The sequence below is a fragment of the Rhamphochromis longiceps genome, linkage group LG16, assembly GCF_057381845.1.
Source record: "Rhamphochromis longiceps isolate RC_006_pf linkage group LG16, R_longiceps_female_GT1.1, whole genome shotgun sequence".
Lineage (NCBI taxonomy): Eukaryota > Metazoa > Chordata > Actinopteri > Cichliformes > Cichlidae > Rhamphochromis > Rhamphochromis longiceps.
In genome coordinates this window covers 10,507,857-10,532,042 of record NC_140572.1, presented here as the reverse complement: position 1 = coordinate 10,532,042, position 24,186 = coordinate 10,507,857, and the positions used below count along the sequence as shown (strand labels likewise).

Below are 24,186 nucleotides of genomic sequence, written 5' to 3'. Positions count from 1 at the left end.
AGTATTTGGCAACTGATTCTGGTCCCTGGGTATTTGACGCCCCTGCCTTACTTTTACCGTATTAATCAGTGTGTGTGTGTGTGTGTGTGCGTAGCTCGGATTGTCCCCCCCACCCCACTCTTTGGTGTTGATGGGTTGGTTATGCAAATATATCCCAGCAAAGTAATAAACTCTATAAATTATAGTCATAGTAATAAAGTCTTGAGTTTAGTGTATGTAATCCATTACATTTCGGAAGTAAATTATATAATATTTATTGACAGCTCTAGGTACTAGAGCAACAGTCGTGATCTAATCACTTTCATAATATTTGCACAGTTTTAATGTTCTATATTTAAATAAAACATTTTAGTCTATTACTTGCTTTTTTTGTATTATTTATCTATTTTATTATTTAACAGCCATTTATATGTTCTTTTAAGTAGGTATAGTACTAAATATGTTAACTGAGTTTTTCGTTTATTGTTATCTGCATTGTTTTATTTTGTTGTTTATCTTGCATTCCCATTGCCTGTGCTTCTCGGCCTATTGTAAATCGTGTTGAAATACATGTCGTACATAGAAGAGGCTATAAAATAAAGCATAATAAAAGCAAGTATAATAAGGTATAATAAAGCACGTAGATACAGATGTTTACATAGTTTCACATTGATGTTGCTTGTAAGCTAAGTTTTAAGCTTGGATTGTGCCATTTTGCTTCGTATTTCAGTCAAATGTCGGAACGTCTCAGACTAATCGTCGTGGATATGCTTTTATTTTGAAGGCCGGAAGCGCGGTCACTCTAAGTCTAGCTTTACGTCGCTCTTATCACAACAACAGACTTGGCCGGGGAAGAAGTGCGACTTCTTTTTATTTCGGAGCAAATTCTCTTTGCTGTTGTTTGCTTTTTGTTGTGTTGCTTTTTTCCCACTTTCTGTCGGAGATTGTCACCACTTGTTTCAAGATGGTCAAGGTATCATTTAACACGGCTCTGGCACAGAAAGATGTGAAGAAGGACGCCGAAACTCTTATTCCCGAGGAGGACAAAGTGAGTAGAAAATGGCTAACGGCAAACTAGGTTCTCGGTGGGGGAAAAGGCGCAGTTAAGCATAAATGCGTAGAGACACAATACTGTTGTTTAACAGGGCTCCTGATATATTTCAGTTTCCCCACTCTTTGAACAGTTTTAAATAATACATTTTAAAATCATACAATATGTTTTTAAAATACTAACGTCAAATAATTCAGAGTTCGGTGGACGTTACTTTCTCAGGTGGTGTTTGTTTTTTTCACCTTTGATACTCTTGATGTTTCCGGTATTTTCTACTTGTTTCCATTTTTTAAATCTATTTTATACACTGACTAAATGCCACATAAATATAATATTTACACCTTTTAAGTTGGTCTGGCAATACTCTGAAAACGTTAATGTAAGTTTATGGGCTCTAAAGTGCAGGAACGAGCTTTGCTTGACTTTTCATGTCGTTTTAGAGGTCAGCAAGTATACTAGCTGGTTAAAGCGTGTAGTTTCCAAACCGATCAGTCAATAAACAGAATTTGATTTTGGTGTTTTTGCTTTTTTTAACCCCAAATCACGTGTAGATTTTTACCTGACAAATTTTAAGATGGGTTTTAATCTGGTTTCGTATTACAGGAGTTGTCAGTGTTCTCACCAGTTATTCCTCCTTTTTCTGCAATCAGTTCGCCTCAGACTTCAAGGACGTGAAAATGTGCTGAGGGGGGGGGGGGGGGGGGGGGGAGAGAAAAGAAAAGAACACAACAGAAAATGCAGATGTTATGTTATTGCGTCTTGGTGAAAGGTGCCACTCTCACAAAAGAGAAAGCATAATAGGTGGGAACTTCCCCATCACTAAACTCAAAAGTCCATGCAAATTTATTTATATTTAGTCTGCACCTCTCAGCAATTAATGACGGCTTAGGAAGGAAAGGCTTCACAGGAAGGCATAAGAGTCTGTCACTTCGCCAACCTCTGTGGTCTGAAAGGTATGTATGTAGAGTGTCCTAGAAATGTCATTCATAAGTTGGAAAATCCCCCCCCCCCCCCCCCCAAAAAAAATAAATAAATAAATAAAAAAATAAAAATGCAAAAACCCAAAGGAGTGCTGTGCAGTATGGTGACACTGCAGTGCATTTCACACAATATTCACTAGAAAAGTGCAACTAAATGACAGTTTTGGAGTTGCAGAGTGGCTGTGACTGCTGTGTGATCTCAACCTGCGAAGGAGCTTGTTCAGCTGCTTTCGAGCTGACTTGTGGAGTTGAATGTGTGGGCTGCTGAGGCGTGTTGCCTCTCAGACGGTAAAGTCTACAAGATCTTCCCGCTGGCCTCCACCCTGTTGTAAAACGAGCTGTCTGTTGTTTCTGTTTCGTTCTGACTGAGGACGTCTGGGCTCTCTCTGTATGCAGAGAGCGCTGCGATGTCAACCGTGCTACATGTTGGAGTTGCAAACGCAAACAGCTGCTTGTAGTTTCAAAGATGTGCAATGAGTGACAAACCACAAAGTGTAATTCTCGATGAGAAGCTGTGAGAATATCTTATCTTGACTCGTGGTGAGAGTTCTGCATTAGCTGGAAACTTTCACACAATCTGCCTGCTTGGTTATTGTGGGATTAGACTGTATGAAGGTGGCATACACCTCCAACCCCCCACCCCCCTGTGTCTTGAGCTTCAGTGTCACAGACTTTTATCTTTTTAATCTTGATAATCAGAGCTTAATGTGCTCCTTCAGGGGGATTGAAGTAGAAAAGAGGCGATTCTGCACTTCGTTTGGGGTTGTGTCTTGGGGGATTTTCTAGCACTTGTGGAGAGAGCAAATGAGGACTTTGTGCCATGTGTCTCGTGCGTGGGGTTCAGTAGCATTTAGTTGAAATGTAATCCTTTGAAGTCCTTTACTGAACCTTTTTTAAAGTAGATTGTATCCTCTGGTTGTTGTTTTTTTGTTTTGTTTTGTTTTTTTTTAGAGTTAGATATCAGCCCCTATCCTCTAATTTGATTTAAATTAACAAAGTGCATTATTGTCCCAAAAGTCTGAAAATTTCTTTGTTACAACTGCCAAAAATGAACTCAACCTGTAAACAACAGTTCAAAAGAGTTCAGAAAACTAAAGTGAAGGCACTAAATAAGTAAAAGTCTAATGCAATAAAATACAATGCAAGTTAAAAAAAAAAAAGTTAACATTTAAATAAAATGTCAAAAAGTGGCAAATATATAATAAAGTGTCTGTATAAAGCAATATATCTCAAACTGAGGAAATCAGAACAAAACAGGATAAAGCTGTAGAGGAAGTCCGGTGCTCATGTGGAAGAACAGACATTTCTGATAGTGATTAATGATTGATTTATCATTGGCAAAGTCAACAAGTTCTTCATAAATGAGGACGCTTTACTAAATTTCTAAGACACGATTTAAAATTCTGCACTGTATCAGATCTGTTTTCGAATGTATTAACATGCCCTCAAAACAAAAAAGGAAAAAAAACATTCTACAGTCAAGGAACGAGGTGTGTGTCTTGTTGCTCAACAGGATCCAAAAACTGATAAAAGTGGTTATAAAATATAAACGTTGCAGGCTAAAGCTATTAGTAAGCAGCTGCTTTAACAGACGGTTAGCTGATTTAAATTAATCGCAACTAGAAAAAATCCATTTATCCCAAACCACCAACAGAAGTGGACAGGAGCAGAGATGGAACAGGAAGTTTTATTACCCGCATCCAGCACACGAAGCCAGTCCTGTCTGTAGCAGTGAGAGAGCACTGGATCATATCTAATCTGATTTAAGTACCCCTGAGTAGCGGTCATAGGTGGATGAATATTAGCTGAATAAGTGAAAGACTATTAAGTCTTTAACAGCTCCTCTGGTTCTCTAATCCCTCATTAAACGTGTTGAACTTTGTTTTGTTTATGTGTAAAAATTGCTGAGAGGAACAGTATGCTAATACAGTACATTAGCCTTAGTTTAGAAAATAGCTTGGAAAAAATCATGATGTGATGTAAATTCAGTTCTGTTTTTAATTTGATTTATTTCTTCTTCAGAAAGTACCGATAAAAATACCATTAAAGTAATGGACTGATAAGCATTATCATTAGAAATACCATTAAAACCATTCACCATACCCATACCTCATTCTGTAGTCAAGGAAATATGTTGGAAAGTGTTTTCTAACATATTTAGAAATCAAAGAATTATTTAAAAAAAAAAAATCTCCCATGGAGCAGGCTTGAGTTTATCACACCGTCATCTATTTTGCCTTCATGGAAATTTTCCTGCTGCTCTGCTTCCTGAGGGAGGAATCTGCTCTACTGGTCAGACCGCACAGGACCAAACAGGAACTAGCAAATGTTTTATGTTTTTGCCAGTTGTGTTTATGTGTGTTGGGGAGGTTATTTGATTATAAAAATAGTCAATCTGTTGAGGTCTTGGCTCCTGTTTGTTTTCTTTTCCTCGTTTCTTTTCCTCATTGCTCATGTGAACACAGACACTGTTGTAGTTCAGTGAGTTGCAAATCTTGTAAATGTAGCAGCTTGCTGGTTTACTGCCATATGTGCCGATTAGTAAACAACAGATGAGTTATGATACAAAATAGGAGCTAGGATGCTTTAAAGTGCGGGATGAGCCAAGTCTTGCTGATACAAGGTGGCCTGATGGCAGACACTTGAATGTGCCATGAGTCTTGTGGTCTGACAGGCTGGAGACAGTGAGTTTGTCTGTAAGCCATCCCGTTCTGCCCTCATGAGATGTTTTGGTCATTCCTGCCTCCTGTTATAGCTGTGAATTTTCCTTGGATGTTTGGATTCAGATACAGTTATTAATCATTACTGATTGGGGAGAATGCCACATGATTATTATGTATGGTAGGAGGTCTCACAAGATCAGCCATTTGCTCCTTGTTGGTTGGTAGACTAAACAAAAGAATGTCTGCAGGAGCAAAGAGCGGTCCAGACAACAGCAGACTGTTGAACTGTGGAAGACTTGTTTCACAGGGAATGATAGAGATCCAATAGCTAACCAAAACTTTGATTGCTTGCCACTGGAGGCTGAGTAGGTGAAAGATCGACAGCAATCCAGTTAAAAATCCAGCACCTGCAACTGCTGATGATCACAAACTCAGCTACAGAACATTTTTCCAATTTTACTACTTGTGAATAGATCTTGTTAATTAAAGGCTGTATTTGCATCATCTTGACTCTAGCTGAACTAAGCAGTGAGTATGTTCTGGCTTATATTGAGTGATGAAGACATACTTTGCCAAAGAAAAAACTTGAATTTTGATAGTTTCTCTTTTTGTTGGGTTCCTCTTTACTCTCTGAGTCACTATCTGTCTGATAAACTCTTGTCTGACTTCCCTTTCATTTTCATTCTTCTTATATTTTAGCTCAGTTATGAGCAGAAAAACAGCATATTGAACTTTTGTAAACTTGAAAATTTATAGTATTCTTTAGATAAATTGAATAACAATTATCAGCATGTTTTATGATGGATACAGCTGTGTTTGCATCAAATACAAATTTCTCTAAGATTGGTTGGAAATGAATTAAAGGTGCTTGATTATGTATCTGCTCTGAGTAAATAGATGTTTTTTAACAAAGTGACTTGGCGTATTACCAGACAGCAAAAAGCCATGTGAATGAAACTCATAGAGGTTCATGTATAACAGGAACAAATTTGCAAGCCTGTTTGGCTCCACAGATACTGCTTGAGCACTTGTGGTGTATTCGGGGACAGTTAAACTAAGCATGAAGATATGCTTAGCCTAAATATTTAGCTTGACCTATTTTCCCTCTATAGTTGTCTCAGTGACTGTCGTTAGTATGAGACACACTCAGGATTATTGGGGATTGTTTAACCTGTTAAGGTCTGATAGAAACATCCTTGCACAGCAGTTGAACTGAAGGCCATGACCGCACCTACAGAGCAGTGTGCTGTTTGTGATGTGGCTTTGCAGCCCTTTATATTGTCTGCCTGATTGTGTTTACAGTCTTTCTTTTATACAGGATGGCTGTGAGCCATGCACAGTCATAGTGCTGGACTTGCACCTTTATACTTTCGGTGTTGTTCCTAGTTGCTATATAAGAGACAGCTGCTGTGTAGCCACCATACACTGCATTTGGTATAGAACGATGTCAGTGTGTGTGTTTTATAGCAACCTTGCAAATAATTTACAGGTGACCGTAAACACATTAGGAAACTCAGCAAGTATTAATACCAGCTGTAGCACCCTGTGTCCAAAACCAGAACTTTGTTCATGTCCAGTGAAAAACCTCTCATACAGTCAATTTATCCTATTATTTAATGCACAGAAAATAATCTATCATAATATTTCTGAGTCTGAGATGGTAAATTCAGCTTTAGCCAACAGATTGGTTCCCCCCCCAAATTAAAACGTTTGAAACAGTTATTTGACTTACAAGTCGGCAGAATAATTATTGCAAATTTAGTAAACTCTTTATGCTTTTTGTCCACTTATTGTTTATTTCAAGTGTTAATAAATATACTATTATGTCTGCTTTACAAAATTGCCGCTTTGTGCAAATTTAGAGCGTTCTTCAGTTAGATATTTTCTCTTTAAAAATTTTCTATTTAATAAATTATCAGTTTTATTGACCAAGTGCTTCAACAGCACACTACAGGATTTTCATCACATTAAGATATTGTCATTGAGACAGTGCAGTTTTGCGTTTGTAAGGCACATTTACACAACAAACACATTATTAGTACTTAATGTTAAGATGAGAAAAACAAGGCCAATATATGATAATTTGGTTTTAAATGACGAAAACTGCTTAGATGGTAAGGCAAATAACTTCCAGCTACCTCAGCTTAACTTTGGATGGAGGAGCACCTGTGCTTACCTCACAGTTGGTGAGCGGCAGTGTTTGAATCAGGCTGTAGTGCTACAGCAGTTGCGGGTGGTGCTTATTAAAGATCAGCTTTCACATCTCTGTCCTCAAATCAACTGCAGCCGTGTCAAGCTGAGTGTAGAACATCACAGGAGGAAACCACTGCGCTGAAAATTTCACTCTCAGAAGAGTCTAGTGTTTAATTTCATGCTTAAATATAAACGTTGAGTTCTCCTGACTTGATGGGCTTTTTTTTTTTTTTTTTTACTTTCAATTATATGTTGAGAAAAAGTTTGCACGACTTAAATTATATTTTTTTTAAATAAGTAAAACACAGCCAGCTACCAAGAGACTTTTTTTGTAGTGATGAGAAACCACTTTTGTCTTCAAGTCAGGTTAAATTTAAATGAATACATTTTTAAAAAGTAACAATCAAGACAAAGCAGCCAAACCACTCCCCCATTTATTTATAAATGAGCAAGTTCCTGGGACCAACGTCGTGCAACCTCTGTGTACTGACTGTGCTACAAAATGGCTTCTGCAGCTGCGTTTGATAATAAGTTTGATTTGTCAAATAGAAGAAATGAGTCTTCAAACTATGCATATTGCAAAAGTGTCAAAACCGTCTCAGTGTGCGTCTTCATCCTCTCATTCTGTGATGAGTGAAATAGATGATAAGGTTGAACTTTGGCCTGTGCGTGTCAGCTAATAAAGTGTCTAAGCTGAAGTACAGATAAGAGAAGTATACAGCGGTCCCTCGTTTATCGCGGTAGTTACGTTCCAAAAACAACCTGCAATAGGTGAAATCTGCAAAATGTTTTAAGATTGTAAAACAACTCACTATAAGCTTTATACACTTTTCTCAGACACACATGAACATTTTCACACTTCTCTCTCTTGTTTAAACACTCTCAAAGTTCAAACCTTCGTAGAAAAAAAGTCCAGTATTATAGAATGAAACCAAAGGAACCCGCAGGTGCCTTTGAGGGTCCAAAACGTTTCGTTGACATTGTTGTGTTTGTTTGGGAGAAAACTTACAAACATACAGTGCAGCACTTCAGAGTCACACTGCTAGCGATTGAAGATTTATGTAAATTTGACCAGCTGAACACATACTGTACTGTACAGGAGACGCAGCATGAGATTGATTGACAATGGTCTACAGCCAATCAGGACGCAGAACACAATGCACTGTTAAAAAAAAAACAGCATGCAAAATTGCGAAACAGCGAGGCCGCAAAAAGTGAACCGCGTTATAGCGAGGGACCACTGTATTCCGAAGATTATGAAACTAAACTCCTTTTCCCGTATATAGTCTTTTTGAACATCAACGAAACTAGACAGTACCGTATTTTCACGACCATAAGGCGCACTTAAAAGTCTTAGATTTTCTTCAAAAAGTGCGGCGCGCCCTATAGCGCAGTGCGCCCTATGTGTTGTAAGGAGGACGTAGTAGAGAACACCATGAGAACGTTAAAGGGTGAAGTGTGGGCGTTGATCGTATATACCGGGACAATCGCACATACCTGTATAAAAGAACAGGTATGTGCATTATGCAGGACATCGTTGTTTTAACAACCCTGAAAATGGCAAAGAGACACGCTTACGAAGCACAGTTTAAACTGAAGGCCATCAGCTACGCGGAGGAACATGGAAATCGAGCAGCGGCGAGAGAATTTAAGATAAACGAATCGATGGTTCGCAAATGGAGGAAGCTGGAAAACAAGCTCCGGCAGGTCAAGAAAACGCAGCTGAGTTTCCGCGGACATAAGGCGAGGTGGCCCGAGTTGGAGGAAAGACTCGAGCGGTGGATCATCGAGCAAAGAGCGAGCGGGAGAAGCGTTTCGACGGTCACCATTCGGCTAAAAGCAGTTTCACTAGCTGAAGAGATGAACATTGAACATTTCCAAGGAGGTCCGTCTTGGTGCTTTCGTTTTATGAAACGGTGCCATTTTTCCATCCGGACCAGGACTACGATAGCGCAGCAACTTCCAGCGGATTATAAGGAAAAGCTGGCCATCTTCCGCTCCTACTGCAGCAAACACATCGGCGACAAAAACATCCAGCCCAGCCACATCACAAACATGGACGAGGTCCCGCTCACTTTTGACATCCCGGTGAGTCACACTGTGGAGAAGAAGGGGACCAGCACGGTAGCGATACGCACAACGGGGCACGAAAAGTCTTCTTTTACTGTTGTGCTTGGCTGCCATGCTAATGGACAGAAACTGCCGCCTATGGTGATTTTTAAGCGAAAGACTTTGCCTAAAGAGAAGTTTCCAGCAGAAATCATCATTAAGGCAAATGAAAAGGGCTGGATGGATGAGGAAATGATGAAAGAGTGGCTGAGGGAGATGTATGTAAGGAGACCAGGTGGTTTTTTCCACGCATCACCATCGCTGTTGATCTGTGACTCTATGCGTGCCCATCTCACAGCCGATGTGAAAAAACTTGTGAAGCAAATGAACTGTGAGCTTGCTGTCATTCCGGGAGGCCTGACAAAGGAACTCCAACCGCTGGACATCGGTGTGAACCGCCCGTTCAAAGTAAGGCTGCGAGCGGCCTGGGAGCGATGGATGACCGGTGGAGACCACAGTTTCACTAAGAGTGGAAGGCAGCGCCGGGCGAGTTACGCCACAATTTGCCAATGGATTGTAGATGCTTGGGCTAACATGTCTGCTGGCACTGTTGTTCGAGCTTTCGCAAAAGCCGGCATCGTTTCCGAGGAGCCGCACGGCACGGAAAGTGACTCTGACGGTGAAGACAGTGAACCTGGCATGTTTGATGGAGATTTAGCGCAGCTGTTCAATTCAGACACAGAGGATGAGGACTTCGATGGGTTTAATTGATGATAAAAATGTGAGTACCAAACTTTGTTTTGCTCCTGCTTTATTTTTAAATATGCACACTTGTATGCTTGTGTGTTGTTGATGATGACGATTACCGGCAATAGAAATGTGAGTAAGGTACCGAATTCACGTTTGCTCCCGCTTTATTTTTAAATACGCATACGGTACTTGTATGCGCCCTATGGTCCAGTGCGCCTTATGTGTGTGTTAAATACAGTAAGGGCACACATAACTGAGACTGCGCCTTTTAGCACAGTGCGCCTTATGGTCGTGAAAATACGGTATTAGAAAATAAAGAGTGCTAAGTTGTTTTTTTTTTTTAATCTCTAGTTGTAGCATTTCATTTGTGAACATTTTCTACTGTACTTTAAACAAAGTTCTGGTACTTTGTAAAAATATACACTGCTGTCACCAGCTGTCTCAGGCTATGTCCATACGCACACGGGTATTTTTGAAAACGCAGATTTTTCTATGCATTTGGCCCTTTCGGCCAACACACAAACTGCGTTTTGGGTCATTGAAAACGCAGATTTTTAAAAACTCCTGCCAAGGTAGAGATTTTCAAAAAACGTTGTTTTCGCGTTTATGCGTGGACGAGGAAAATTGAGATTTAGTCATGCAACGTCAAAGTTGTGCGCCTTTTTTGGCGTCACGATGTCCGCCACGTTTTTGTTTACATGAGATGAATTTCTACAACAGCAGATAGACAAAATACTGTTGCTGTTAATCTTACTATCTGCAGTTTTTACACGCTTGCGTATACACACGCAGATACTGTTCATCCATTTAGAAAGACGGAGTTGTCAGAGTGAACTTCGGACGGGGCTTCTACATTCAGCACAGACGCTCTCGCAACCCAAATCCCGACGCCAACGTCATCGTCGATTTTGAATAAAATAATGTTTTTTAAATTAAATGTTTATTTATGTATGTTGTGTGCATTTTGTCCATTTCTAAGTTGTGAGTCAACACCAGCCAAAATACTGTTTTTAGTCATTAACATTTGAAATGATGAAGGCACTTTAAAAGTAACACAAAATTAGCAGTCTTCCCAGAAAAACCAAAAACTTTTCAGAAGTGCTTAAAGTTAAAATCCTGTTTACTCTTTTCCTTCCAGGTTCCTAGACTTCTGATTGGCCAACATACAACATAAACGGTTAGGATTTGGCATGTTCTTGACACCGTTTGACTTCGTTTTTGGCTTTTACATGTGGATGGGATTTTTTTTTTTTAAATCTCTGTTTTCAAAAATACGTGTGGACGTGGAGTTTAATAAACTCAGCCCTCTGCTCCTTGCTTCCTAAAATATAACACGACATTGGAGTAAATTCTCGACCATCTCACACTTCTGTTTAATCAGTTTTCTTTGTAACATTTATTCAGCTGTGTGAAAACTATAACTTTAATATCAGCCGCACCGATTTACTCAGGAACAAATAAAACAGTAGCGAAAGACTGCGCAGGGTATGAAAACGGCATAGCACTTTTGCAAATATGTGATGTCTTGATAAATCGAGCAGATATCACCCGATACATTGGGTGATATCTTGAAAATTTTGTGACCCAGAAAGAGTAATATTAAAACTAAGTAGCTGCCGCTTTATTGTTGGAACCTGGAATTGGCTGGGCCACGCTATGAATTGTGGGATACGTTGGGCCACGAAGAATACCTCCAGCCCATCCTTCAAGTCCAGGGAAATGAAGGACACATTTGTCGGCCGCATTTGGAGGAGCCTTTTAATTGCAACAGAATTTCCCTCGGGATAAATAAAGTTCTTCTTATCTTATGAATTCAGTCTTTAAATGTTTGAGCAGTTGTATCTGCCGAGCCTCACAGTTTGGGTGTCATATACTTTGAGTGTATGTGGTTTTATAGAGGCTGAGCTGGAGCAGTTACATGCTTACACCTGCTGTTTATGCAGATGCTCAAAGGAACCTGTGGTTGTATCTTGTTGACGTTGTGGGCATTTTGAAGCAAAACTTTATTGCAGTATTTAGGTTAAGAGCTTCATGTACATACTTGCTGTGCTTTGATTCCTAATTTCAGCATGAAACCTGGTGAACCTCCCTGCCCTGTCTGACGACAGTATAATCAGCTATGGAAGTAATCATTATCATTAGTAGTCTGTTGAGATTTAAAAGGTCTCCTTTTTACGTAATATTGATTTTCTTTTCCGTCTATCACGTCTTTCAGCAAACAATCGAATGAAAATAATGTTTTCTCTCAGTTTTGAGAAGGAGCTATTCCACATGTGCCAGTAAAAAATTTTCTTCCACCTTCACATTCATCAGTAAACCTAATTACAGATTTGGATTACAGACCTAACCTTTCCTCAGTTGCTCTCTGCTTGTTTGTTCTCTGGTTGGTGTCTCAGACACGTGGGCTGCTTGAAAAGGATTACAGTGTAATCAGTCAGATGGAGACTCAGCCAGAGAGCTTTAGCTGCCTCCCACAGGACGCTGCCGACCACTGAAACTCAAGAAGAGGGAGGATTAACTAAGCAGGCACATATATATGACAGCAGCTATGAAGCCCATGCACATTTACATAGTGCACACTATCTGAATGGTGTGCACAGCCACTGCTTAACGTAGTGAAAAAGTGTAGGGTTGCGTCCCACCATGATGCTATTAGTATTATATCTGTGACACATATCTAAGTCCTAATGTATGTTTACATACTTATAAATACACTGTGTGGTGGAGGATCAACATTTAACCACCTGTAATACACTTCAGCCAATGGTAATACACTTCATGAACCCCTAATAGGATTTCAGCTCTTCCCTTAAATGCTTCTGTAAGTACACCAAGAGCTACTTTTAAATCTATTTCCATTAGAAAATCCACACTCTTAATTTCTTTACGTTGGACATGAGTGCTCTTATTCTGCAGTGGGTTTTGTTGTTGTTTTTTCCTTTAAGCCAGTGTGACACACTTGCTGACTTTGGCTTTTTAAACACAAAGATTTGCTGCTTTCTTTTATATTCCTTACACTCTTTCTACTCTTTCTTCTTTCGACCTAACGTTACCCAGTTACTGCCTTCACAGACACGCTATGTAGCTCAGAGGTGAAGATAAAGTTTCATGTGTAGACTGAAATAAAACCCGCCTTGGACAGTGATACTCACCTGTATCCACAGAGATGGAAACACAAGCCGTCCTCAGGTAGACTGATGCTTATGGACAGCATTATCCGCTTAAGACATTTACTGAAAGACTGAATCGTGCTTAGGATCACAGGGAGTTCTAAATAGTACTTTATTTGCATATTGATTATTGACAAGGAAAATGCCACAATACAGAACATGAAACATATTTGTTGAGGTGAACTGAAAAAGTGTTAAAGCTTTCAGTATGCCTGCAAAAGACAAAGAACTGCATTAATAGGTAACCAAAGCCTGACAGAAATGGAATATATGCATAACTAAAATATTCCTGAAATAGTAGTAATAGTAATGAATTGAACATAAACACACACACGGCTGCCAGTGGTTTACATTTAATCATGAAGTTGCTTTCAAAGCAAAAGTACTTTTGCTTTTCAGTGAATTCTAGCTTCTCAAATGAGCTTTTCCTCCTCATCTTTATACTGTCATACATTTAATATCTTTATGCTAAGCATAAATATCAACATTGATCCCCTAGTTTAATTTACTTCATGTCTTGTGTTACATTAAGGTGTAAAAGGCAAAAAGAACTTCTCAGATTTATTTCTGGAGACTTGATCGTCTTTTACTTTCAACAACTAAGCAACACTGTAAAGCTTTTCTGTAGGATTTCCACTACTTGTTGACCACTGAGCACAAACATCATTTATTTTTCCTGGCTGTCAACTTTAATTCTGGAAAATTAACTGGGTTTGTTTATTTTGTTGTTGTTGGTTGTTTTTTTTTGTTTTTGTTTTTTTTTGTGGGGGGGGGGGGGCAGGGTTTGTGGCCACAATGACTCTAAAGATCTTCACACACAGATTAATAGCTCTAACCATGTGAATCCACAAACATAATTAACTGGAAAATGTTTGTTTGTTGTGGTGGGTTTAGTGTGGTCAGCCCGTAGATTCATCTCAAAGACACACAAACACCGTCATTGATCCCTGTGGTGTTGTGAATGAAGCCCAGAGGACACTTCAGCACAGTGTAAACCAGCAGCCTTCATCCTCACAGCAGCAGCTCAAACCTGGGATTTCTGTGGCCACCAGTGTTGGGTTTGTTCCTCAAAAAGAGTGCCCTATTGTGTAGTGTATTACACAATTCTCATTACTTTTCTCAAAAGTAAGGCTGTATGTTCATTAATTACTTACCAGAGAAAGTAACTTATTGCACTACTGTTGCATTGCTTTTGCATTACTCTATAAATGACTTTGTACACAATTAACAATATAAACCACACTGCAACACAAATCCCTGTCCTAATGAGGACACACAATCTTTCTTTTAGTGTTTGCACGAGAACACAAAAATGGTAACACAAAGGACAGTCGAAATCCAGCCCAAAGAGATTTCAAAGCGATTGCGAGTTATATTACTGTAGAAACATGTGCAGGTACTGAAATGTAATCTGATTACATTAACCTCACACTTTGGAATGTGCTACACCCATCACTGGTGACCACCAACCACAACAAAAAGCTTACACAATAAGTCGTTCCTGGCTTAAGAACAAAAGAGGACGTGTCATTTAACCAGACAGCACTGAGAAACAAAAATATCATTGTGTATAAAAAGATGTTTGTGTTGAGAGTTGGGCCAGCTCAGATATGTTTCAGTTTCATATACTTCATAAACATTTTTAAATGTAATGATACAATTAATAATCTGTAGGCCCTCAAATAATGATGAAATGATACAAATTTTGAGTGTTGAGTGTAGAGTTTTTGACTGTACATATTGTTCTCATGACGTCGGCATGCTTTCCCGTGTTGACATAGGAGTGGTATAATGAGGGTGCGTGTGTTGGAATTATGAAACGTTGGTCTGAAGGCCTGTTGGGTCTTGTTGTTGGTGAGACTTTAAGAGATGGTTGTAAAACTGGAAAAAGACATAGCAGTGCTCCACAGCAGAGGTCCTGATACAAACTTTGTCTTGAAATTTGAAAACGTTTTTACTTGGTGAACTTGCTACTGATGCTTCCTCGTCATGCTTGATGGTCTGTGCATTAAATTGTTGTTGGAGAGTAGCGAGCAGTTTTCAGATTGTATGTTACCACATGCAGTTCATCCTTCATTAAAGACATGAACCAACCATAGACGGTCAGCTGCAGTTCAGCCGCAGACCAGGTCTGACATATATGTTATTAGTAACATGCATTTCACCATTTCAGGGAGAAAGTCGTCATCAGTCCTTATTTAACCTCACCCTTAGTAAACTTATTGCAGCTTTGCCACTGGAGCCAATATTCACACCCTTTTTGGACAGCACTACTCTACACTTTCCTGCTTTAGTTTCCTTCCTTCTGCTCTGTTCAATTGTGGAGAGCTGTGAGTACCTGTGAATGAGCTTTTTGCTTGGGTTAAGTCTCTTTCGTGATATTGAATCAGGATCCTTAAAGTAAATGTTTTTTAATTAAACTGCAATACATGCGTCCTTCCTTGAAGGTCTCAGAACTCTTTTGTTCTGTTTGCTATAGAGACTTCTGCTTTTTATGTTTTGCTAACTTTTTTTTCCCCCTTCCCTTAAAACCAAAAAGACATGTCGGTGATTGGAGCAAACCCCTTATTTAGCAGAGGTGACCCCAGCTATACAGCTGATGGAGAAAAGCCTGAGGAAATGTTCCCAATTTGGTGTCTTTCTGCCAGGCAGTGGTGGTATTAAACTGACTGCATCTGACACTAACATGTTGCTGATCTGTCAGCCAGTGTGTACTTTTTAAACGGTCTCACCCCCCACTTCCTCTTATTTGTCCGCATATTTGGTTTCATGCTAACGTCTGCTTTTTGGTTCCTTTTTTTAATCGCTACCGGTATTTCTGTTCATTCCAGGAAAAATGTTACATTCTAAGAGTCCTCTCCTGCTTTCTGTACTTTGACTTGTAGATCTGAAAGGGCTGACTATCTATTTCTCAGCAGCCACCCTGCTGCTGCTTTAAAAAAACAGAAAAGGCTCTTAACACTCTTCTTCTCTACCCGATATGCTGAAATGCATGGTAATGCTTCACTGACCAATCAAAAATGTAAAAACAAGCTTTAAACTGGAAGTCAGCTGTTCTCAAAGCAGATAATTCATGCTGACAAGTCTTGTTTTGTGATGACACAGTATATCTGCAGGCCACAAAAGATGAGGATGTCCTAAAAAAATTTTTATCCAGTGTATAAATGTGTTAAGTTCAAGTACTAAAACATGAAAAAACAACTTTAACATTTTAGTGATTAGCGATCGTGGCTCAAGAGTTGGGAGGTCGCCTTGTAATCGGAAGGTTGCCGGTTCGAGCCCCGGCTTGGACAGTCTCGGTCGTTGTGTCCTTGGGCAAGACACTTCACCCGTTGCCTACTGGTGGTGGTCAGAGGGCCCGGTGGCGCCAGTGTCCGGCAGCCTCGCCTCTGTCAGTGCGCCCCAGGGTGGCTGTGGCTACGATGTAGCTGCCATCACCAGTGTGTGAATGTGTGTGTGAATGGGTGGATGACAGGTTGTGTAAAGCGCTTTGGGGTCCTTAGGGACTAGTAAAGCGCTATACAAATACAGGCCATTTACCATTAACTACGATCAGTGTGACAAAAGACTGTGTTTGTTCATTTTATAAAATTTACACATGTAGTCTTGACCTTGGTCTAACCAGGATGATTTAATAACCATAATATCCCCTGGGTTTGATTATATAATAATAATAAGCATTTTCCTGTCAACCCTTGTGTTATTGTATACAGCACACTGTTGAACTGAACCAGTTCTAGACCAATAAGGATTTAGGAAATTAGCAAACACACTCTGTCTGGAAATGCATGCTAAATATTAGCCTTTTTTGATCATTTAATTGTTGCATGGGTGTACATGCGTGGTTTACATATGAACATAGGAGACTTGGATGTTCTGCTTTAGTTAAGACAGAAGGATGGGCCTTTTACATAGTGCAGCACTGTGAGCAATTTGTCTTTACGTTAAAATGTTTGGTCAACCAGGTTAATTATGAAAGCAAGCATAAAGCATAATTATGTAATATCAGTGCCCCCCACCCCCAAAACTGCCACAAAAAAAGATTATGAAATGTTTTCATCTGTGTTTCTGTAACGGAAACCGCACAATTTATTTTCAGACTTAACAGGAAATTTAAAAAAAGAAAATGGTATTCACAGGAAAGCAACAGATCAGCTGTACTTCAGACGTGTTCCCAAATGTGTTGGAGGTTTTTATCCTAAAAGAACGTGCCCGGCTGGAGTACACAGTGTAGGTTTTGTTTGCAGCTAAAACCCCTGTTCTTTTCATAGCTGTTGAATTACTTGCCCATAATCCCATAATCTTCATTTCTCCTCTCGGCTCACGTTAGAATCTCAGCTTCCTTTGTTACGTTGTTCAGAGAAAGTAACTTTTATGGCATAAACAGAAATCGCTATTAAAACAAAAATGCCAGCTGGACTTGCATGCAATATCATGTAGTAATGTTGCCACGCTTGCAGCTTGGTGAGCCTCTTCTGGCAGAGCGTGACTTTCAGCTGATGCAAATATAACAACTTCTCATCCTCACAAAGGCAGTATTATTGTGTTGGTGGTAAAGCTGCCCCTTGAAGTGTCCCGGCATTTATTGCTACTCAGCAAACGAACGCGTGCAAGGTTCTCCACAAATGTGGATTGTGTTTTCTTCCTTTTAAAACATTTGGACTTCAATAAAAGGGGGCTCTAAATGCCACTGTACAATAGCTGCTCAGGAGCAAACAAGAGAACTGGTTGGAAACTGGTAAATAAAAGAAAGCGGAGGGGAAAAAATCAACATTTGCTGCCTTAAAGCTACCAGGACAGCTTCAGTGCTTCTTGTTATCGGTTCTTCCAGCCTTTGCAACTCGATTCAAATCTAATAAAAGAACATAGCATGAAGAGATCATTCCAGTGACACGAGAAACCAGAACAAGAAAACATGCTTCCTCACCTTGCCCAGATTTTTTTTTTTTTTTTTTTTTTTTACTGCCCACTGGTCAGAGAGAGAAGAAGAAAATGCAAATCAAGTAGAAGTTTCTACCTGATTGAAACTCCTTTTAGTCACTATTCAACAAACAGAAAATGTAAATCGGATCTTATTGTAGTTTCCTCTTTCCTGAAGATTCCAGTGAAGTAATAACAGAACGAGTTGAGAGCCACACTTTCATCTGTGTTTTCGTTTCTTTTCACATTTTTAGGTATTTTTTCACTCTCTCTGTTTGTTTCCCCCCTCTGTGATTCGCATCATGATGAGTCACCCTGATGCTGTGTTAGTCTGAAAAGAGATGTTGAGCCTGCTTCATCTGATCTCAAGAAAGCCTTTGTTTTCTTACACACACACACACACACACACACACACACACACACACACACACACACACACACACACACACACACACACACTTTCCTCATCTCACACCCTGGCCTCTGGATTAATAGTTGATGTAGTTCAAGATATTTTCCCGGCTGAAAAGCTGGTGAAAGTTGGGACGGGTTCTGATTTTTATTTGAGTCTAAGTGCATTTGAATTTATTTAAAAAAACAAAACAACAAAATGTGCACAGTATTCAACCCATACTGCTGATTTTTGCTTTCAATTAATGTAATGTGGAGTGCTATTAAGTACATTTATATAACCGCAGTACTTGGTGCGTGCACTGTCCTACATGAACTTAGACTTTACCTGAGTAGGTCCAGCATGGTAAACTTTTCATATGTGGTACTCAGCATTTTTGTTCCCTGCGTTTATCCTTAAGAAAGTGCTTCTCCCCAGACCAGCTGCAGTTTCATCAGTGTATTTGTTTTCTGGGAGGAGGCCCTGCCTTGAAGGCTAGGGTGGTTTTGAATGCTTAATGCTTAAAAACTCAGGAAAATGCATGTGTGAGGGTTTGAAATAATAGGTATGTGTTGAAAATCATCACAAGTATTTAACGATAATAACCAGATGCGTACTGATCCTTGGGGGATTCTCTCAGATCCCTGAATGTATAATTGGAGGCAGTTAAACTTAATCGTATCTAATCAGTAGTTTGCCCTCTCCTGCAGGACGCTGAGGCTGCGGTGCTGGTGCGTCACCAGTCTCGTGCCTGGTGCTGGTGCATGTGCCTCGGTCTGGCCCTCATGCTGTCTGGAGTGGTGGTCGGAGGTGCCTACCTGTATCGCTACTATGTCATGGAGGTGAGTAGCGAGCCTGAGGACAATTTGGTAAGTATCTCATACAGCGCATGGAGCAAATGGTGCGTTGTTAAATATGAAAGCAGACAGGTAGAAATGCAGTTAACAACATTACAACAGAATGTCACAGATGGCGGTGGCTCAGGAAGAGTTGATCATCTATGATTAAAAACTAATGGCCAATGGTGACACCACTTTATCAACTTCATAATGGAATATATAAGTTTCCACATTTTCTGTTTAAAACAGTGACAGTGATGAACATAAACATGCATATGTATGTTACTGCAAAATTGCATATAATTTAGGATGTTATTGTCCTTCCATGAACAAAACCACCCTTATTTAAAGCGCCGTGCTCAGCTGTACTCCTGCAGCTCACACTGACAGTGAAGAGCAAAGCACATGGTACAAATTTATATGTACTTTTAAACACATTTCAGCTCCACTTTCTGAAGAAAACACATTCAAATTTAATTTCTGTTCATGACATGGGTAAGAAAAGGCATGAAACTTGGATCAGAAATTGCAAAAGTAAATGTGAACTGACACAGCGCGACAGGTCAGAGCATGTACGCCACTGCCAGCTGTTCTTGTCACGTTAAGCTCCGCCTACAGCACAGTGGCAGTTCTAGACACAAACTAGACCAAGCTGTTTTGAGTTTATCAACTTGAGCTCATCTTTTGTAGCTGAAGACTGAATAAACCCGTCGCTGATCTGAACAGGCTTCCTGTTTACTATTCTGTAAATGGCTGTGATGTGGCTGAATGTCCTCTTCTATTTTTATTAATCCAAATTCTCTCTAAATTTAAAGAGAATCAAATTGTCTCCATGTCTGTCACATTACATTCCTTAAGGAAATGCGAACATGCGCTGTTTCTAAATTCAGAAAAACTTTGTGTCTACAGAAGTATCTGTTTTTATGCATTTCTCCAGAGAGAACTAAACTTTTAACGTCAAAAACTGATGTTATTAGTTATAACAAAATGCTGTGAAGCAGACGAAACTGAAGGACTCACTGGGAATAAGACTTCCTCAAATTTGAGATGTATGTTCTGTTACGCTTTATTTGTCAAAAATGTCACATCTCTGTCTCCTTTTTTCTTTTTCTTTTTTTTAACCACAGGAGGGCCAAGTATTTTTTTGTGGCGTCAAATACCGCGAAGAAGACTTCATGATCCAGGAGGAGGATGAGGTATGGCAAAACTCTGGATATAGTATCAGAGGCCTGTGTTATGAAGCAGGATTTGGGAGCTCAGCGAGGTGCTTCAGGGTTAACCCTCGGCTATCAGGGTTACAACAGGGGTTGATTTGTTAGTGGACTACATCAGTATGGTGGCCATTCAAGATGGAAACCTGATTTGCTCTGGAGCATGATATGTCAAGGTTGGAGACCAGCGGGTACGAAATCACTACCCACTGACCCACTGATCAGTTCTCTGGAGAGTATTTTGCTCATTTATTTTAAAAAAACAAACAAACAACTTCTTGACCCCAGAGTGATAACAGAAGGGCCAGCTGGTTTTAGAGACAGAAAAAAGCTTTTGGTTTTCTCTGCATACCCATCAGGTATCACATTTTTAGGAAAATTGGTTTTTTTTGCTGCAGGCATCTTCAAATCGAAATCATTGCTCTGTAAACCTGAGCCTAAGCCTCGTACTTGGCGATCTTAAATAAGATTGTGAAGAATTATGTCATCATTTCTAGCACATTCCTTATTCCTCGCTCTTTCATGTGTGAACGGGTTTGTGGTTAGATTGTGAAACTCTGGGTTATGTATCGAGTTGAAAATCCCCAAGCGTTATTTGGTTGGTCTAATTGAAGATGCGAGGGTAGGTGAAGCCAGATAAGGACGAGATACCATGAGTATGATGAACTCCCTTGCAACACAGGCCTGTGTTTATATGTTTGTGTTCAGTAGATGTGACACTGGTTCAGTGTGTCTATTGTTTTCATTTAATCATTACCGATTGAGTTACTGATTAATGTCCTGAGTTGGTGACTAACTGACCTCTGCTTGCAGGGCTCTTTTAGGAAAGTGAGCCTAGTCAGTTTCGCATCACTGCCATAAATCAGTGTATGAGCTGACAGGCCTCCAAGCTTTGCTCCATGTGGTTTTATTTCTGTACCAAAAGTATTTTTTAAGAAAATATGACTTGATCCAAAAACAATTCTGAATTATGTTTAGGTAGAAGGAAAGCGTTTCACTGAGTAACCAGTGACTGTAACTTATTAAAAATGTTACGCACTGGTTCATAGGTGGAGGTGGAGCTGCCAAACCACATGCGTCAGATGTCAGAGACGATCCGGGTGTTGGAGACAGAGCAGGTGGAGCTAATCAGTGTGCCAGTGCCCGAGTTTGAAGATGGAGACCCAGCTGACATCGTCCACGACTTCAGCCGGGTATGTACTTGAAAAGATGGAAATAGTGATGTTGACGCAAAGCTACGGTTGCACATTTAGAGGGATTCAAAGTAGACCAAACATCACCTGGAATAACATTCTGACAGCTTTAGAATTTTAGGAAGAACATGTGAGTTGTGAGTGATGCAGTGTCTGCTAACCAGCCAGTAGGAATTCAGCCTGAGATGATTTACCCATCTCCCAGCATAGGCACCTTTATGGGAAACTGTATGCAGATATATTTAGCTATTTAACATTTAGATTTTAAAGATAACCAACTCAGCTTTCTATTCCGTTACTAGGTAAAGAAGAAGAAAAAAAAAAAGCAAATACCAGTTACTTTTCTGTTTTCTAACTGTATTCCTTCTTTCTCAGAGGCTGACTGCTTACCTGGATCTGTTTCTGGACAAGTGCTATGTCATCCCACTCAACACCTCCATTGTCATGCCTCCCAAAGACTTTTTGGACCTTCTCATCAATATCAAGGTAACTGTGCAGGGTTCAGACCTATTTGTGTTCCTGTGCTGGCTTAAGCCTGGATTATATTTCCATAAATCTGCTGAGGTCCAAGTAACAGTTTCATCATCAGACAGTGAATTTGAGGGTCTGTGTGGATGTCTACATGTTTGCCTTTTTTTTTTTTTTTTCTTTTGTTTTTCTTTTAACCTGCAGGCTTGTCCCCACAGAATTTACATTACAATGCACCAACTACCCATGAGAAAGAATTTTAACAGGAATGGCTTCTCGGTCATCAGGTCTCCTTCTGTCCGTTCCTTCATCCACTATGGAGTATAATCTAGGTTTTAGATGACATGATTTATAGCTGTCCTACTACATGCTCAAATTTACCATTCCATACTTTCCCAGACATGTTAAGGAAACTAGTTCCTAACTGATGCTCGGGGAAGATGCTTTAACGTCTTCCTCGTGTAAAACACTTCAAACTGTTCCAAACAGCTGGGACCAAAATAAATGAATTGAAACCACCAAGCTGCCTGCTTTAAATTGATATTTGCCATGGATCTATTAATACAGGTTCCAGTATTAATGACGATTAAGCAGAATCTGGCACTCCTCAAAGAAAAGAGATGTCCAAAAATTGAAATACAGACCCAAAAAGCGCAAGCTCTTACATATTTGCACCATGCTTTAAATAATTTGCATTTGGTTCCTCCCTTTGCCCAGGCTGGCACCTACTTGCCTCAGTCTTACCTGGTCCGTGAGGAGATGATGGTGACCGAGCGCCTGGAGCACGTCGACCAGCTCGGCTATTTCATCAACAACCTCTGCAAAGGCAAAGACACCTACAAACTGCAGCGCAGAGACAGGATTCTGGGTAAGCATGTCAGGCTTTCATTTAGGTTTAAACATACAGAGATATAAGACTACAGATGCCAAACAGGAAAGGCAAAGACAAAATGCACTGCCATACAAATGTTTAGCAAGCATTAAGAGAGATTGTAAATCATTGCAACCTTTAATCTGTGTATTTGAATGTTTGGAAGTTCTGTGTACTCTTTCAGCAACATGAGACACGAAATGCAGCCATACAAGTTTATATAAGAGATTCTCTGATCACCTCACAGGTATGCAGAAGCGCGAGGCTCTGAACTGCCACAAGATTCGTCACTTTGGGAGTCAGTTTGTGGTGGAAACCCTGATCTGTGAGCCTTAAGACGCCTCGTCGCCTCACGACGTGCTCTTAAAGTCACTGGCGTGCAGTGAGATTGTGTTTTTAATCCGCACCTGTCTATTGTTTCCTGTTCTTTACTTCAGGTAGTTTGAGTGAGTGAGCGTGGTGAAATGTGATGCTGTTGGGTGAATATTCAGTGATCCTAAAATTAAAAAAAAAAAAGTGAAGCATTGCGTTTTTTGTTTTATTTTCCAATTTCTATACAGAAATTATTTTCAGAGATAAATTAGCTTACAGCCAGCTGAGTATACAAAAGTAAATTATTTTAATCAAATTAACTGCAAACATAGTATCAAGCTCTTCATTAATAGACGTGGGTAAATATGAGATTTCCTTGCTTTCAGTTCACATATAACATTTTAAGACAGGGCGACTTTTATACCACTCAGTCCACAAAGACTTTTTTTGTATTTTGTCTGCTGTAGCTGTTAATACACTGCACTTGTTTTCTTAACTGGAAAATGATCTTAAAATAAGAGTGTAAATGCGCGCTTCTGCTGCTGAGCTTTAAAGTGTGTGAAATCTGACCGAAGAACACAATATTTTCATTCAGATGAAAGACAGCTCAGAGAAATAAAAACACGCTTATATTAAAATCTTTTTCACAGGGGTTGTCTGTCTTTTTATGAATGTGTAATTTTTTATTTTTTTTTTGGATAACTCTTCTTGTACCAATTTGTGTATATGATCTATAAACATAAGCAGACATACAGAATAAAGAAAATGGTAGAAACTATAAATGGCGTGTTGTGTGTTTCTGTGCCAGAAGCTTCAGAAAAATCCTATAAACTTTTAATTGGTGTATATACACTAATAATTATCTTGACTGTATTTCTGTTATTGAGCAAAGGATCAGACTACTTGAAACCAGCAGTACATGTTTATTTTAGTGTGCCTAGGGCTGCCGCGATTAGTCGACTAGTCACGATTATGTCGACTTTTAAAATCGTCGACGACTAATTTAATATTCGACACATCGTTTGAAGCTTTGTAAGATCCCAAAAGACGCAGGAATAAGTAGTAGGATTTAAGAGTAAATCGGCTTGGCTGAGATTAAAGTTATAGTTTTTACACAGCTGAATAAACGTCAAGCAGACAACTGAT

The 24,186-nt window shown here is 39.6% G+C and overlaps 1 protein-coding gene across 2 annotated transcripts; it reads left to right on the top strand.

The window, feature by feature from the left end:
- Window positions 1-790: 790 nt before the first annotated feature.
- LOC146650649 (integral membrane protein 2B-like) lies at window positions 791-23,822 on the top strand. 2 transcript variants are annotated; one of them, XM_085383522.1, is made up of 7 exons: window positions 791-1,027; window positions 18,857-19,015; window positions 20,113-20,181; window positions 21,246-21,389; window positions 21,765-21,875; window positions 22,575-22,725; window positions 22,976-23,822. In XM_085383522.1, exons 1-7 carry the CDS (start codon window positions 944-946, stop codon window positions 23,062-23,064), a joined length of 807 nt encoding a protein of 268 aa, XP_085239648.1. In that variant the 5' UTR covers window positions 791-943; the 3' UTR covers window positions 23,065-23,822. The 2 variants fall into 2 exon arrangements, with proteins under 2 accessions (XP_085239648.1, XP_085239649.1); XM_085383523.1 differs by having other exon boundaries at window positions 792-1,027; window positions 18,857-18,988.
- Window positions 23,823-24,186: the final 364 nt, after the last annotated feature.

Excerpts from the sequence above, each read along its gene's own strand:
- LOC146650649 (XM_085383522.1), top strand. The coding sequence starts at position 944 with ATGGTCAAGGTATCATTTAACACGGCTCTGGCACAGAAAGATGTGAAG. Across the intron at positions 1,028-18,856 it reads TTATTCCCGAGGAGGACAAA|GACGCTGAGGCTGCGGTGCT; the intron begins GTGAGTAGAAAA and ends CCTCTCCTGCAG. Across the intron at positions 21,390-21,764 it reads TCGTCCACGACTTCAGCCGG|AGGCTGACTGCTTACCTGGA; the intron begins GTATGTACTTGA and ends CTTCTTTCTCAG.